This window comes from Uloborus diversus, chromosome 1, assembly GCF_026930045.1.
Source record: "Uloborus diversus isolate 005 chromosome 1, Udiv.v.3.1, whole genome shotgun sequence".
Taxonomy (NCBI): domain Eukaryota; kingdom Metazoa; phylum Arthropoda; class Arachnida; order Araneae; family Uloboridae; genus Uloborus; species Uloborus diversus.
Genome location: NC_072731.1, coordinates 130,606,638 through 130,620,541, shown reverse-complemented (window position 1 = coordinate 130,620,541; position 13,904 = coordinate 130,606,638). Strand labels below are relative to the sequence as shown.

At 33.2% G+C, this 13,904-nt stretch overlaps 1 protein-coding gene across 1 annotated transcript in view; it reads right to left on the bottom strand.

Annotated features, from left to right (window-relative positions):
• LOC129221274 (potassium voltage-gated channel protein Shaw-like) overlaps nt 1-12,711 on the bottom strand; it is an 87,962-nt gene extending 75,251 nt beyond the window's left edge. The window contains exons 1-2 of the mRNA XM_054855733.1: nt 12,409-12,711; nt 745-972 (exon numbers count right to left, since the gene is read on the bottom strand). Coding sequence (XP_054711708.1) covers nt 745-972; nt 12,409-12,711 — 531 coding nt within the window. The remainder of the gene's footprint in view (nt 1-744; nt 973-12,408) is intronic.
• Nucleotides 12,712-13,904: the final 1,193 nt, after the last annotated feature.

The window sequence follows — 13,904 nt, the reverse complement described above, 5'->3', positions numbered from 1 at the left end:
TATGAAAGGTAACACAGTTTTAATGAACGTATGATGTAAGTTTTGATAACTCCTATTTTATTTCACAATCATTTATAATTTAATAACACATAAGAAATATTGAAATTTTTTTTAATGCTTTCTTTTAAAAAAAAGCGACGAACAATCCTTTGATTACACCAGCATTTTTTAAAAAACAGTAAACCTTCGAAAAGAGCTTTTAAAATTCCTAAGAGAATATTGACGAGCTTAAACCAATTAATTCTATTCCCCGAAACTCATCCGTTCGTCTCAAAGGCGTTTCTGGAATGTTGTGCAGTTGTAAAGGAATTCCTAGTCATTTTACCATGGAAAGAGAAATTTCTTATATAGCATATTACAAAAATAATTACGCAATCATTTTAAATGCTACATCATACAGAGCAAGAATTAATTACGAGAATAAAGGAATATAAAACGCTGAAAAATGGGTTTTTGAGAAAACATAATTTTGAACATATGTATATATAGAGTTAGTAAGGCCTACGGAATTTCTTTTGAGAATAAAACGAACTAAAATATTTTATCATACTTCAATAGATTTTTTTTTTCTTTTCCTTATTTTACGATTAGATTTTCTTCTCAAACTTTAAATCACTGACGCATAGCGACTTCGTCAAAATAAAATTATTTGATGGAGGAAAAGAAATGAATAGATGAAGTATTAAATGTGTTTTAAGTTAAAACATACATTTTTTTTCTTTTGAGAGTTGAAATTGAACTTACTTTAGCAGCTATTGATGATGCAGGTTCATCAAAAAGCAACCATATTCTAGGCTTAATTCTCTGCCAGCAACTCATTTTTCCAGCCAAGTATTCCTCTTCCATGCCAAACTTTCGCGCCAGTTCTTCGTCGCTTGGTTTTTCAGTATCTAATTCTAAATTATCCAAAATTGCTAATGTTGATTGGGTATCTCGATGAACTGTATAAGTCATCCAACAACAGGGCTCGACCTGTTGGTAAAACAGCATGTTAATCAGACCAAAAGAAGTAGAAAACTGAACAAATAGAACCAAATGTCATACGAAAAATGAAAATGTTCCAGAATCCACTTTTAAACTCAACAAACCAGTGTTATGAGTTTTTTTCCCTGTACACTCCGAACTTTAGTCAATTCTGTTCCAAAAATATATATATATATATATTTCTTTGAATACTGCTGTTTAAAGTATTGAAATATCGAGTCATCTGTAAACAAAAAATTTTTAAGTATACTTCCGATTGCGGGAAAGAAGTTCTCGAGCTTAAAATTCCGTAAAAAACAGAGCAAACAGCGGGGGGGGGAGGGTCTTTTTAAATCCACGTAATTTTTGAATGAGAAAAACTGCGAATAATTAGACCTTTAAAGTGTGTTTTAAGTACATAATATGAAGTAATAATTAGCGTGACGCTAATGTATGTTATTCTCATCATTTATTGTAGCGATTATGGAAGAAAAATTTTTTGATGTGACTTAACTGTTCCAAAATGGATACATTTCTATTAGGGATTGCAATACCGGAGCAAAAATTCAATACCGGAATTCGGTATTTTTAAAATATGATACCGGAACACCGGTATTAATACCGGTATTTGAAATTTCTCAAATATTGCTTGAAAACATATTGTTTCGTTGCCACATTTCATAATTTTGTACAAAAATTGTATTGTTATGAAAACATATTGTGAACAAATATAAAATGAAGGATGTCAAATGACATAGTAAAAAATCAATACTAGTAAAAAACATAATGCATCTATTGAATTGTCTCTAAGCCTGGAACTCATTTTAGCGCTCAACTTTCCTACAGTTGGAACTACTCTTTCTGAATTCTCGCAGGTCGGTGGTACTGTGAATAATGCGTGATACAGCTCCTCTAATTTAACTGCTTAAAAATATTTTATCTTCAGAAAAAAAGGTCTGTTGCATGTCATTTTTGGATAAACCCTTTTGTGTGTGTGTTTCTTTCGTATTGTGTGTATTTCTCTTATTTTTTTAATTTAAAGCTAGTTGAAATTTCTTTCTTGATAGACGATACTTTTACAATATCAACATCATTTTCTCTTGAACAAGAGGGGTTTGTGTTCACTTTATAATATCTCTTTGGTTTGAAATTTACGATAAACTTGACGAAATTTGATTTTGTTGGTTTCTCTTATTCGTTTCAACTTTCTTTTCAAAATTCTTTACAATTATAATTATGAAAATATCTGAAAATATCTTTTAATTCGTGGAACATATTTATGCTTTTCCTCCATGCAAATTTTTAAGGAAATATATAATTTCTAAATATTATCTTGCTAAGTATGAAGCCAAATAGCGAGACGGCACAACAAACCAATACTGGTGTCAACAAATTACCATTTGTAATGCTAACAAGAAACGGTTTTTGTCAAAATTTAGTACAGTTGAGACAAATATTTTAGAAAAAAATCATAAAGCATTCCTGCATTTGATAGTTTGAATAAATTGTTGATCGTTCAAAAGGGGGGGGTGGCATTCAAAATAACACTCGAAATTAACTTTCTTAAAAGGGAAAATGAGTGATCAGGGAAAAGAAAAAAATAAATACATGGTGCGCAAAATACTTTTGTTGAATGATATTCTATTAGTTCATACTTTTTAAGCTGAATTTTTACATCAATAGATTGATTTCGGTTCTGTATCATGGGAAAAAATGTGCATTTAAAATATAAGCAAATATTTAATAAGTTAAATAAAAAATTCTTGAATTAAAACTATTTATTATTTTTAGTTAATACCGAAAATACCGGTATTTTCCTCAGCAAATACCGGTATTACGAAATTTCAAAATTGCTCGAAATACCGGTATTCGGTATACCGGTATTGCAATCCCTAATTCCTATCGACTCCAGTTTTCATCGTTTCAATATTAAAATCGCTAAACATCACGAGTGCAACCCTTATTTAACTTCGTAAACTCGCACGTCGTAGAGGAGGATCAGGAGGGGTAAATGCATAGCTGTGAGAAATCAATGTATTTACATATGAACGTGGTTTTTGCTGTTTCTTGACACAAAACACATTGAGTATATACACTTTCCCACCCCATTTTAATGCAAAATATCGAATATTCTAAAAGTTAAAAATGAAAATATTCAACATGTTGTCGTCTCCTATTTCAACCCTAGGATAAACGGTTATCTTTTATGGAATTGATTACGCATGGTATTACCTTTTCTGTACGTTTCACTACTCTAAAAGGAATTTCATTCTAAAAAACCAAGGTGAAGAGTCAAACATTGAAAAAAAAACAGCTTATTCTTATCATTATTATTGGAGCCCTGCTTCGAATTTTGAAATAAGAAACAACAACGTTTAATTGCACAAATTGCAGATTACTGCAGATACATGCTTCCACGTTGCAAGCAACGCCTTTGTCAATGCAAAAGAACTGGATCATGCAAAATAATTGAGCCAGTGCAAAAGAATTGAGCTATCCGACAAAAGTCACGGCTTTTGTCGGATATCTTTTCATCCATACGCTCAATTCTTTTGCATCAAAAAGGACGTTCCTTATAACGCTGAAACACGTGTCTGCAGTAACTTGCGGTTTGTGCAGCTAAACACTGTTATTTCTTATTTCACTTTTCAAGCACAAAGGTGTTTATTCAACTCCCTTTTTCGAACAGAAATTAAATTTCTTCTCTAAACGGCTTAGCTTACCTGTTAACTTGATCAAGCCAGTTTTATTTCAATGATAAGGATTAAATCCATTTTCTTACTAACATTATTTGTCTTTCGTTTCTAATCATCTTCAACGATCTTACATGTAAAGTCTTATATATGAGTCAAGTTACACTACAAAGTTTTCGATGCCTATTTAAACAATCGTATTTTCTAGGACACAAAGGCTTCTGTTGGGTATCACAACAAAATTTTCACGTATTCATGCCCAAGTAATTTTTAACAATAATGATAAACTTGCCTTGCATTTATAAATGCTTGATTAAATTAAGAACAATAAAATGAAAGTTTTTTAAAAAAAATGTTTTTCTTGCAGTATAATCAGTTACATAAAAATCTAAAAAATACCACCAGTTTGCGTACTTGTGGAAGCTCCCGTGCATTATTTTGTAACATCTTCTTTGATAGTTTTCAATACGCAGTTAAAAGAATTCTTCTCTATGTAGAGAAATGTGGGGCAATGTGAAATAGTTAAGATGATTGAGCTTTTTCAAAGTGAACAAATTGGAAACTTGTTTTGAAAATTACGGTACATGAAGAAAGAACATTCTATTTTATTATAAAACTTGCATTAGAACATTTTTTTTTTTTTTTTGGCTTACGCCTTCAAAAAAAAGGGGGGGGGATGTCCCTTTTTTTCATGGGGCCAAATAAAAAATTAAAAAAATTTCTAATGAAATATTTCCCCTTCGATTATTAAAAATATTTATTTTTGATAATTTATTTTTGATCAAATAAATCACTAAACAAAATTTTGAATGAATGAATGAAAAGATAATGAAATTATTAACGAATAATTAAGTTATTTAATTAATACATGAAGAAAAATATATGAGTGAGTAAAGGAGTGAATAAGAAGATTAATGAATAAAAAATTATATACACGTAATTACTAAATAAAGAAATGTAAGTGAATTAATTAATAAATGAATACGTAAGTTATTTACGTAAGTAAATGTTTGCGTAAGTAAACAAAATAAATTATTTCACTTTGCCCCGCATGTACCTCACTAATTGTACAAAATATTTAAAATACAAAAGAGATAAATCTTAACTAAATAGTACTACATCGAAGGTCTCAATACTTAAAATGTTAATAGCAAGAACTTTATCGTTTTATAATAGCTAAAATTATTTTTGACTGACAAAGTATTACAATATGAGTGTCAGTTTTTGAAAATTGCCTATATTGCCATTCGCTTTAATATTCGGCGATGTTTTTTTCCTGCCTGGAAAACACTACATGTCTTACTACATAGATAAAATATTCCCAGACAGGAGGAGCTAAAAGAAGAGGAAATATTTCACTTTGCCCCCCTATTTCATTTTCCCCACATTCTCCTAATTATTCATTAAATTACCCAAAAAACTTTCCATTAATTCTTTTCAAATTTGAAATTTTCGTTTAAAAACAATATCTCTTTTAATGAAAGCTAACTGACCCGTGAGAAGCATTCCTGTTTGACGGCAGTAATTCCAAAATCCAATTTTTTAAGGGCAATTTTTCGAAAAACAACCACAATTCGAATTTTTTGTTTACTTTTCGCCGATTGGCGGTGAAAAAGAAAATAAACTATGCCTTACTTTTTCAGATTTAAGAAGTATTAAGACGTCCCCCCGCCCTCAAAAAAAGCACCCTTATGAAATATTATTCATGATACGACGATTTGATATCCTAAAATAAACGTTTTCTTTTCCGGATTTTAATGCAAAACTACAACTGTTGCAATATACAGGGTGTTCCGTTTTAACCTGCAAGACCTTTATTTTCGCAACCGCTAGTCCTAGATGCATACTTCCAATTGCAAAAATGTTCAAAATCAGATGCAGAGTTAAGATATTGAAAGTTTGAAGCAAAAATAAAAATAAATCAAAAAATACAAAACTTGATTTTTTATATGAGCCCCAGGTCCCCTAACTTATATTTAAAAAAATAATCTCCATTGAAATATAAATACAACACAAAAAGTTTGAAATTAGTACAACCAATATTCACCGAGATATGAAACGCAGCGTTTTGTGACTTACACCACGTTTCACTCGCCGTCAATAACACCTTTTGGGAGGAAATATAGCGGTTACAAGTGTTTAAAGGTATGTGTGCATAGAGTGCGGTTTTTCAAATTGTTCGAGGCTTTAAATTGTGTTTTTGCGTATTACGGTATAACATTTGCATTGATTTTTGAATAGTAGTGAAAAATATAAATACTTCGTTTTTTTTTTTTTACTTTGACAACCTGTCATTCTACTGAAAGAACGATAAGTTCCAATCTCATCTTCTGTATGGTTCCTTAAAACTTTAAAATATATCTCCTTGAGTTTTGGTCGCACAAATGTCAAGTTTTTTGTGTTAATAATAGTTTTCAAAGGAGTGCCTTTCTCTAAGTATTAGTTAGGGGACCTGGGGCCCGTACAAAAAGTTAAATTTTTTATTTTTTGACTCATTTTTATTTTTGCCTCAACCTTTCAATACCTTAACTCTGTATCTGATTTGAAACATTTTTTCAATTGGAAGTATACATCCAGGACTAACGGCTGCGAAAATAAAGGTCCTGTAGGTTAAAACGGAACACCCTGTATATACGTAACTTCGTGATTATTAGAGGGAATTGAGGATTATGAACATGTTATTCATAACCCTGCAATGAGGTAAGTTTATATATTCTTGGAAATTTGGTGCAAAATTAACAAGAGGTAAAAAAAAACGACTATTCGTAACGACATTCAAAAACGACAGCACGACACTCCACCCAATTGATCTATTCCGTCTTTTCTGTGGTGCGCTACACATTAAAGCGATGTTTAAGAAAATAAAAACAGAATAAACTTTTTTTTTTTTTTCAAAAAACCACCTTAATATCAATTGTCTGTTTATTTTTTGCCGATATCAGCGAAAAAAAAATCTTGAAAATGATTCCTTATATGGGAAGTTTGATAAACTATTGAGGGAGTTATGTCGTTGTCACAAAAAAAAACACCTTTGAGAAATAATACGAGGGCAATTCGGAAAGTAACCGCCGTTTGGGCGTCGCGCTGGAAGTACGGTTCGGAGCGCCCTCAATCGAATGCACGAGCAATCTGTGATTCAGTAAGCTTCCAGTGGGAGAGTGAGAGTATTGTAGGATCAAGCGTTAGCTAGTTATAGTGACAAAATGAGTGCCGCCATAGAGGGTCCCGCGAAATGTGAGGCGCGAGGAGTGATAAGATTTCTTTTGGCCAAAAAATGTCAGCAGCGGATATCCATCGTGAATTGTGTTTCGTATACGGCCCAAACAATATAAGTGGAGGTGTAGTGCGTCAGTGGGTACGCTTTTTCAAGGACGGAAGAACAGACATCCATGACAAATCACGGAGTGGAAGGCCGTCTGTAGCCCAGACTTGGCTCCTTCCGATTACCATCTGTTCACTGCAATGAAGAAGTGGTTTGGGGGACAGCATTTCGCTGACGACGAGGAACTTAAAAGCGCAGTGACACAATGGCTTAAATCGCAGGCGGCCGCTTTTTATGCAGATGGAATTGATAAATTGGTAAAACGGTACGACTAGTGCCTAAATAGTGGCGGCGACTACGTTGAAAAATAGAGGAGAGTTGTACCTTTTATATGTAAATAAATGTTTTTCCTTTGTGCTGGTTTGTCTTATTTACAGCGATTCGGAGGTTACTTTCCGAATTGCCCTCGTATATGAGGTAGTGAGAAGCAAAAGGGATGTAAGTGGGCATTTTGAAGTTTAGAGCAAAACGCGTTTAAAGATCAGATCTTAGATAAGCTTTCATTGAAGTTTTTTTTTTTCTAAATCAAGCTGTATACCGGAACCAACCAGGGCTGCTTGTGCTATATCTAGCCCCAAGATAGAGGAGGGGTTCACTTACCATTTGTACTGGTTATCTCCAAATTTTTAATTTTGCCACTTGCATCCCTTTGCTTCTCACTGCCTCATATATGATTTTGGGGTTGCAAACTGTAATCCAATGTTTTAACTCATTATGGTTTTCCAATTGCACAAAGTCTTTCAGAATCGTAAGAAATCTCGACACAATACAGTCTTTTTAAAAATTAAAGCCTCTTCTCGAAAGAATAAATTCAATAGTTAGGTGTTGAAATTTTAAAAAGGCTTTCTGCTCTTTCTTCGAAATGATCTTTTACAAAGTCAAAAGAAATACTAAAAGTCTGCAGTGCAATCGATAAGTTAAAACACTGAACCTTTAATTTTCCTCTCTGGTAGCATCGTTTGAATATGCTTACATTTGTACTCACTGAAAAGTAAATGATTTAGAATTATTCACGTCTAGTGATTGAGAAAAATACCTGAAAAATATTATTGACGTTTTTAGATAAACCTGGATATACATAAAATACTTTGCATTCTCTTTTTTTCACATAAACGGAAAATACTACTTAGGAATTGTCAATCATAAGTTTATCGAACGTTTTGTAAAATGCTAATGGAATGAATAAGTTTGATGAAAATAATAATAAAAATCCATCCATGCAACAGCTAGACAGTTTAAAGTAGTCACTTACACTTGCGTAGTATAAGATCAGGGTGAATATAGGAACAGCTTTTGCTTTACTCAAATGAAATATAAAAATCAAAATATATAATGGAATAAAAACGTATTTTTAAAATTAATGAATGTGACAGTTAATTGAAAGTTTTGAATTGAAGTGAAACTTCTCCATAAAATACCTTGCAGTCATAAAATAATGAATTTGCTTCGGTCTTACTGATTAAAAAAAAAAGCGAAAAGTAAAAAGCAAATAAGTTTTCATCTGTTTCTGATCGTTTAAAATGCTTCCACCCTATCCATTTACACAAAAGTAAATTGCACGTATTTATAAAAAGGAAAATCTATTGATATTGAAAATAACTGTTCGATGCTTTATTTTCAATGTTTTTCAAAGTTGCTGAGTTAAATATTCAAACAACGTTTCCTAAATCAACTGCATCATAATTTGAGATCAGGAACATTTTTTTTTTCTTTTTGGAAATTAATAACTTACAAAGACATATTTTTAAAACAATTTTTTTTTTTTTTGCCGAACAATGAATACGATGCAGTTTTATTTGTTTAATTTAACTACGGGGCTTCGCCCCCTGCTCGTTGCCGCTCACAAACCCCCGAAGGTCGCTTCGCAATCTTATTTAGTTTGTGAAGATTTAAAGTGTCTGTCAAGAAGAATCAGTTACAATACGCGTTACGGTTAGAACAAAATAAAAATCACGCTCCCCTTCTCGTAGAAAAAAAAAGAGTTTTAGTAAAACACTCATTAAACATTAAAAAGTTTTAAAATCCAACTCCAATCCGAAGATAAAAAGGACGTAATAAAAATACGTATAACAAAATCATTTTTAAAGAAACGCTCCAAAGAGCACCCTTCCCCCGAATCCAAACTAAAAAGTACCAAATGTCACTGCTTAAGGGTATTCTGAGCATAGGAAAACGGCCGTTTTGTATGTTTGAAAAGTCACTTTCAAATTCGTGGTCTCTACTCTAGCAATATATTTTGCTCTTTATCTCCGGGCTTGAATTGAGTTCAGCCTAGAACTTTTATCTGAAATAGAAACCCTTACATTCTACTGTTCAAATTTATTAAGGAAATTGGAACAAGCATTATTTGATGCAGAAACAAAATCTCTTTCGGACGACATAGAATGTTAAGGTTGTAAAATCTTTCCTTCCTTTAATAGGCAATTTACGTGGAAATTTGAACTTGAAAAATTAATTACAAAAAAACTAGTTCGAAATTTAAAAAACAAAACCCCAGGTACAAACCACCGGGGCTCGAAGTAGTTTTGTACAAAATTTCAAAGCTATAGGTGCTATGAGGTCTCCTAAACACAGGTCTCCCGCCGCAGACTTCCTTTCACAATTTCTTTGACCTTACTTTTTTTTTTAATATATCGCTCGTTTGGAAAAAAAGTGCCACAATACAAATTTTTAGTTTTTCTTTTTTTTCCTCTCTTAAAAGCCTTCAAAGAACATTATCATCTTTGGAAAATAATGACAGATTTTTCGTTCTAACATTAACCACTGTAGAGAACAGCAAACTTACCTTTCTTAACGCAAATTGCCTGAAGAGTTCAACTTCAAATTCTTCTCCTGTAAAATTTCATTTTTTCGCATTGTGGCACTCTTCTTCCGAATGAGCGATATAGAGAAAACTAATTTATTTATTGTTCAAAGAAAATAAAATACTGTGCGGCGTGGAGCTGTTGATTCAATTCCAAACGATATATGACCACGTGAGCCTTCGAAATCGATCTCTCTATTTTCAAGTCATTTTCATCCATGTGCATAACTTTGCATCACTCAGTACCTCAGTGCAAATCTACTTACTCTGAGGTAAAACTATTCGACCATCAAGCTCGATTCGTAAAAGAGCTAATGTACGTACCTTGTGTGGAAGAGGCAAATGATAGCGAAGGATGTAAACCATTTGACGGTATAAAAATAGCTGTTGCTAAATTTCAAGGGAATTAAATTTTTACTTTCTAAAAATGCAATCTCTATTAGAGAAAATTCAACTTAGTTAAAACTTGACGCTAATCGTGCCACCACATCTCGCAAGCCCGAGCGACGGCTGTTACCTTCAACATCTGGGACGGAGCAAATTATCAATCGATTCTTTCCATATACATGGTCGCCGAAACTCTAGATTCTAACATCTTTTAACTAAACAATCTCAGACCGTCGTTATCACTGGTACTGCAAGATGCAATTCTTCGATATGTGCCATACCACAAAAATGCTTTTATTTTGTGGGCCATATGGTGTCTCGACTGAGAACCGTGCCGTTAAATGATGTAAACGATCATTGAAAACTTGTAAATGGACTTCAAACTTAACAGCTGTCTATAAGTGAAATGAAACAAATTGCTATACTGCTGTGGAAAGGTAAAGGGCTCTATCTGCATTTTTTTTTTTTTTTTTTTTTGCATTTTTCTCATTTATTGTACTTCAGATTTATTGTACAAATTTGATTATTTGGTTTCCTCTGAAAATAAAACACAAAAAAAAAAAAGACTTCAAATTTCTCAATTGTTAGTACGAATTCAGGGCGGTCATTCCAAGCTCGTCAGCTTGCGAGATCGAGATTCTAGCTCACCTGATCGGTTGTGACGTAGAAGTGTCGCAAAGTAGTACTCTAATGTACTCGAACCTAGCCGCAAGCGAAGTTCGAGTAGATTAGAATACTACTTTGCGACATTTCTACGTCACAACCAATCATGTGAGCAAGAATCTCGATCTCGCAAGCTGACGAGCTTGGAATGACCGCCCAGAAACGCGTTTCTTCAAATACCTGGGAAATGCAGATACTGCCGTTTACCTTCTCACGGTAGTATTAGTACTTATTTCTCTTTCACGTCGCAATGCGAATTTTTTTATTCGATGAAAACCGCGTGTTTATCTCTTTTGGTTTTCGAGTTATGTATTTCTAAATTTTTCTTAACTTTTGAATAACCCTGTAGTTGAATTACTCATCAACACACTTTCATGTCTTATTGTTTTACTTCGCCTAAATAACAATATACTTCAGATTTAAAAGAATATCGTAAGCTTTTATAAATACATTTTTACTAGATTTTGACAAAAATGATTTGCTAATACTTCTGTATATACTTGATTTCAAAGAACGAAATCGGGATTTTGTTTAAACTTGTACTAATTACCATGCGCCAGCTATATATTTGAAGTAATATAGTATATTACTTTATAGTATGTATAATATGCTTGCAGAAAATCAAAGGCAAAGAGCTTTCAGTGAAAATTCTACGTACGCGATCTGGAGTGGCAAGGATTTTTTTTTTTTTTTTTTTTCCAGGGGAAGAAAATGGAGATTGTCGTGAAACCAAATCCCCAATCCATAATATGGATACGATGTACACTGAGGTGGAAAAAGTCTTGCTATAGCGAAATTCAGATATACGGATGGTAATAGCGCCGTGTACAACATGAATAAAAGGGCATGGTATTGACAGCGCTTTCATTTATATTCAAATGATTTCTGTTAAAGGGCTTCTCGCGTGATTATGGCCCCACGACAAAAATGAACAAACCTTAAAACGCAACATTGCAATGGGAGCTAAACGCGTGGAATATTCCATTTCGGAAGTTGTTCGAGAATTAAGCATTCTGTCATGCCCAGTGTAAAAAGAGAGCCGAATATACTAATTTCATTCAAAACCTCCCACCATCGACATCGCAGTGGCTAACAACCGGCACCTACTGACAGACTGAGAGCAGCGACATGTTAGAAGAATCTGTTGTCTAAGTTAACAGACAAACAACAGCGAGTGAAAAATCCACGGGAATCAACCTGGAATGAGTGAAAAAAGTGTCCGCTAAAACAGTACGTCAAAATTTAACTTTGGTGAGCTATTAACAGCAAAAGACTCACTCGAGTGCCATCGAAAAAAAAAGTACGACATCGCCTGTACAAATTCATGAGGAAACTCTCAACTGTTTTGAGGAGAGACATGGTATTAGTAGCTCTCTGACGAATGCTGCTATACAACATGATTTAGAAAAGAATTTCAATGAGAGCCTACCAACGGTTTGATTTTTTTCACACATCTTGCTCAAAACCCAAACAAGTATAATAACAATTATTTGCTTCTCATTGCTTCATATTTAAAAAATACAAACAAATGCTCAAATACCTTTTTGAAATACTAACTGTTTGGAAAGTATATTTACCTGGTTTGCATCCAGTCCCCAGAATTCCAATTCTTCTTCAAACAATGGTCCACAAACATTCGTTGGATAATGGAGTTTTCCTGTCCGATAATAGTTGAGAATTTGAGCAAAAACTCCCGGATGTCTGTCGAAGAAATATTCATTAAGAACAGGATCGTAATTAGCTAGTGCCTCGGTCAGCCTGGACAGACGGGTGGCCGGGATTTTTTTCAATGTCGTTTTGTAAGTTTCAAAGCGAATTCCTCCGATGTTTAGAACTACGCGGTTATCGCAATCGATGACAGTTCGACTCGGCTGATACATTATCTCTCAAATGATCAATTTGGTCGTCATGACCCTCTTGTAGTGAGTGGGAGTCATTCCATTGAAGCCGAGGGATAGAACATTTTAATACGTTGTCTTCATTGAATACGTAACCAGTTTTGTTCAAGATATAACAAAATACTTCTTTTGCGACAATGAATTCACATGCACCATTTCAAGTACTAAATTCATGGAACGCTTCTGAGCAAACATCCTTAAGATAATCCTGATTTTAGAGTGTTTTGCTCGCCTACTTGCATGCAATATCGAAAGAAATTTACTTTTCCAAATTTTTCTTCAATTACAAGTTACTTTCTTGAAAAAGAATTGATGCTTCATTCAAATGCATTTTTAAAACGTATTTAAACTTCTGTTTGATCATATTTAAATAGAAATTCAGTTTCAACTTTATATATGCTTTTGATTAGTGCTGCAGGGATACAAGTGATTCTTATATATTTTAAAATATTTATGATTTACTGAAAATAGTTAAAGCTCTATGCCACTTTAATGACATTTAAATCCGTTTCTACTCATTATCCTGCTACTTTCACTAAATGTATTCTGGTTTCCTGTACTCGGAGCTAAATGGTATGCCTAGATTTTCAGGTGTACATATCAAACTAGTGAAGTATCATTCGATATGTTTAGAAAGATGTTAGCTGTAATTATTTTTAAAAAAAAGTATTGAGATATGTGTTTCCAGTGTGTTTCAGGTTTGACTAGTTAAAGGCTCTTTGTTCTGGCGGAAATACACCTCTTAGATGTTAACTAAGACTTGAAATATGGTATAGCATTAAGTAGAATCCAAATACTAGGATAACCTGCTTTGCAATACAGAAAGCGAAGACACTTGAGTTTTTTGGGCGCACAAAGCGGTTAGAAGCTCGGTTGTTTCTGTTTTGACGCCTTCAAGGGACGGAATCATAAAAATGGAGCTTTATTCAACCACAAAAGCAAATGGCAATGATTAAAGATTAAATGCTACTGAGAATGCATTGTACAATAAAACTATGCAGATAATTGAGATTTTCTATAAATTAGAACGCCTTGCTTTTCTATATCTTTCCAAATGAATCTATGTATTTTTGAGAAATTTATATGTTTCATGTGAAGCAAAACAAATGAATCTCATCAAAATTGGGCATTTGAGCAAATAATCTAGGACAGCAACTACCGTTCCTAAATAAAAG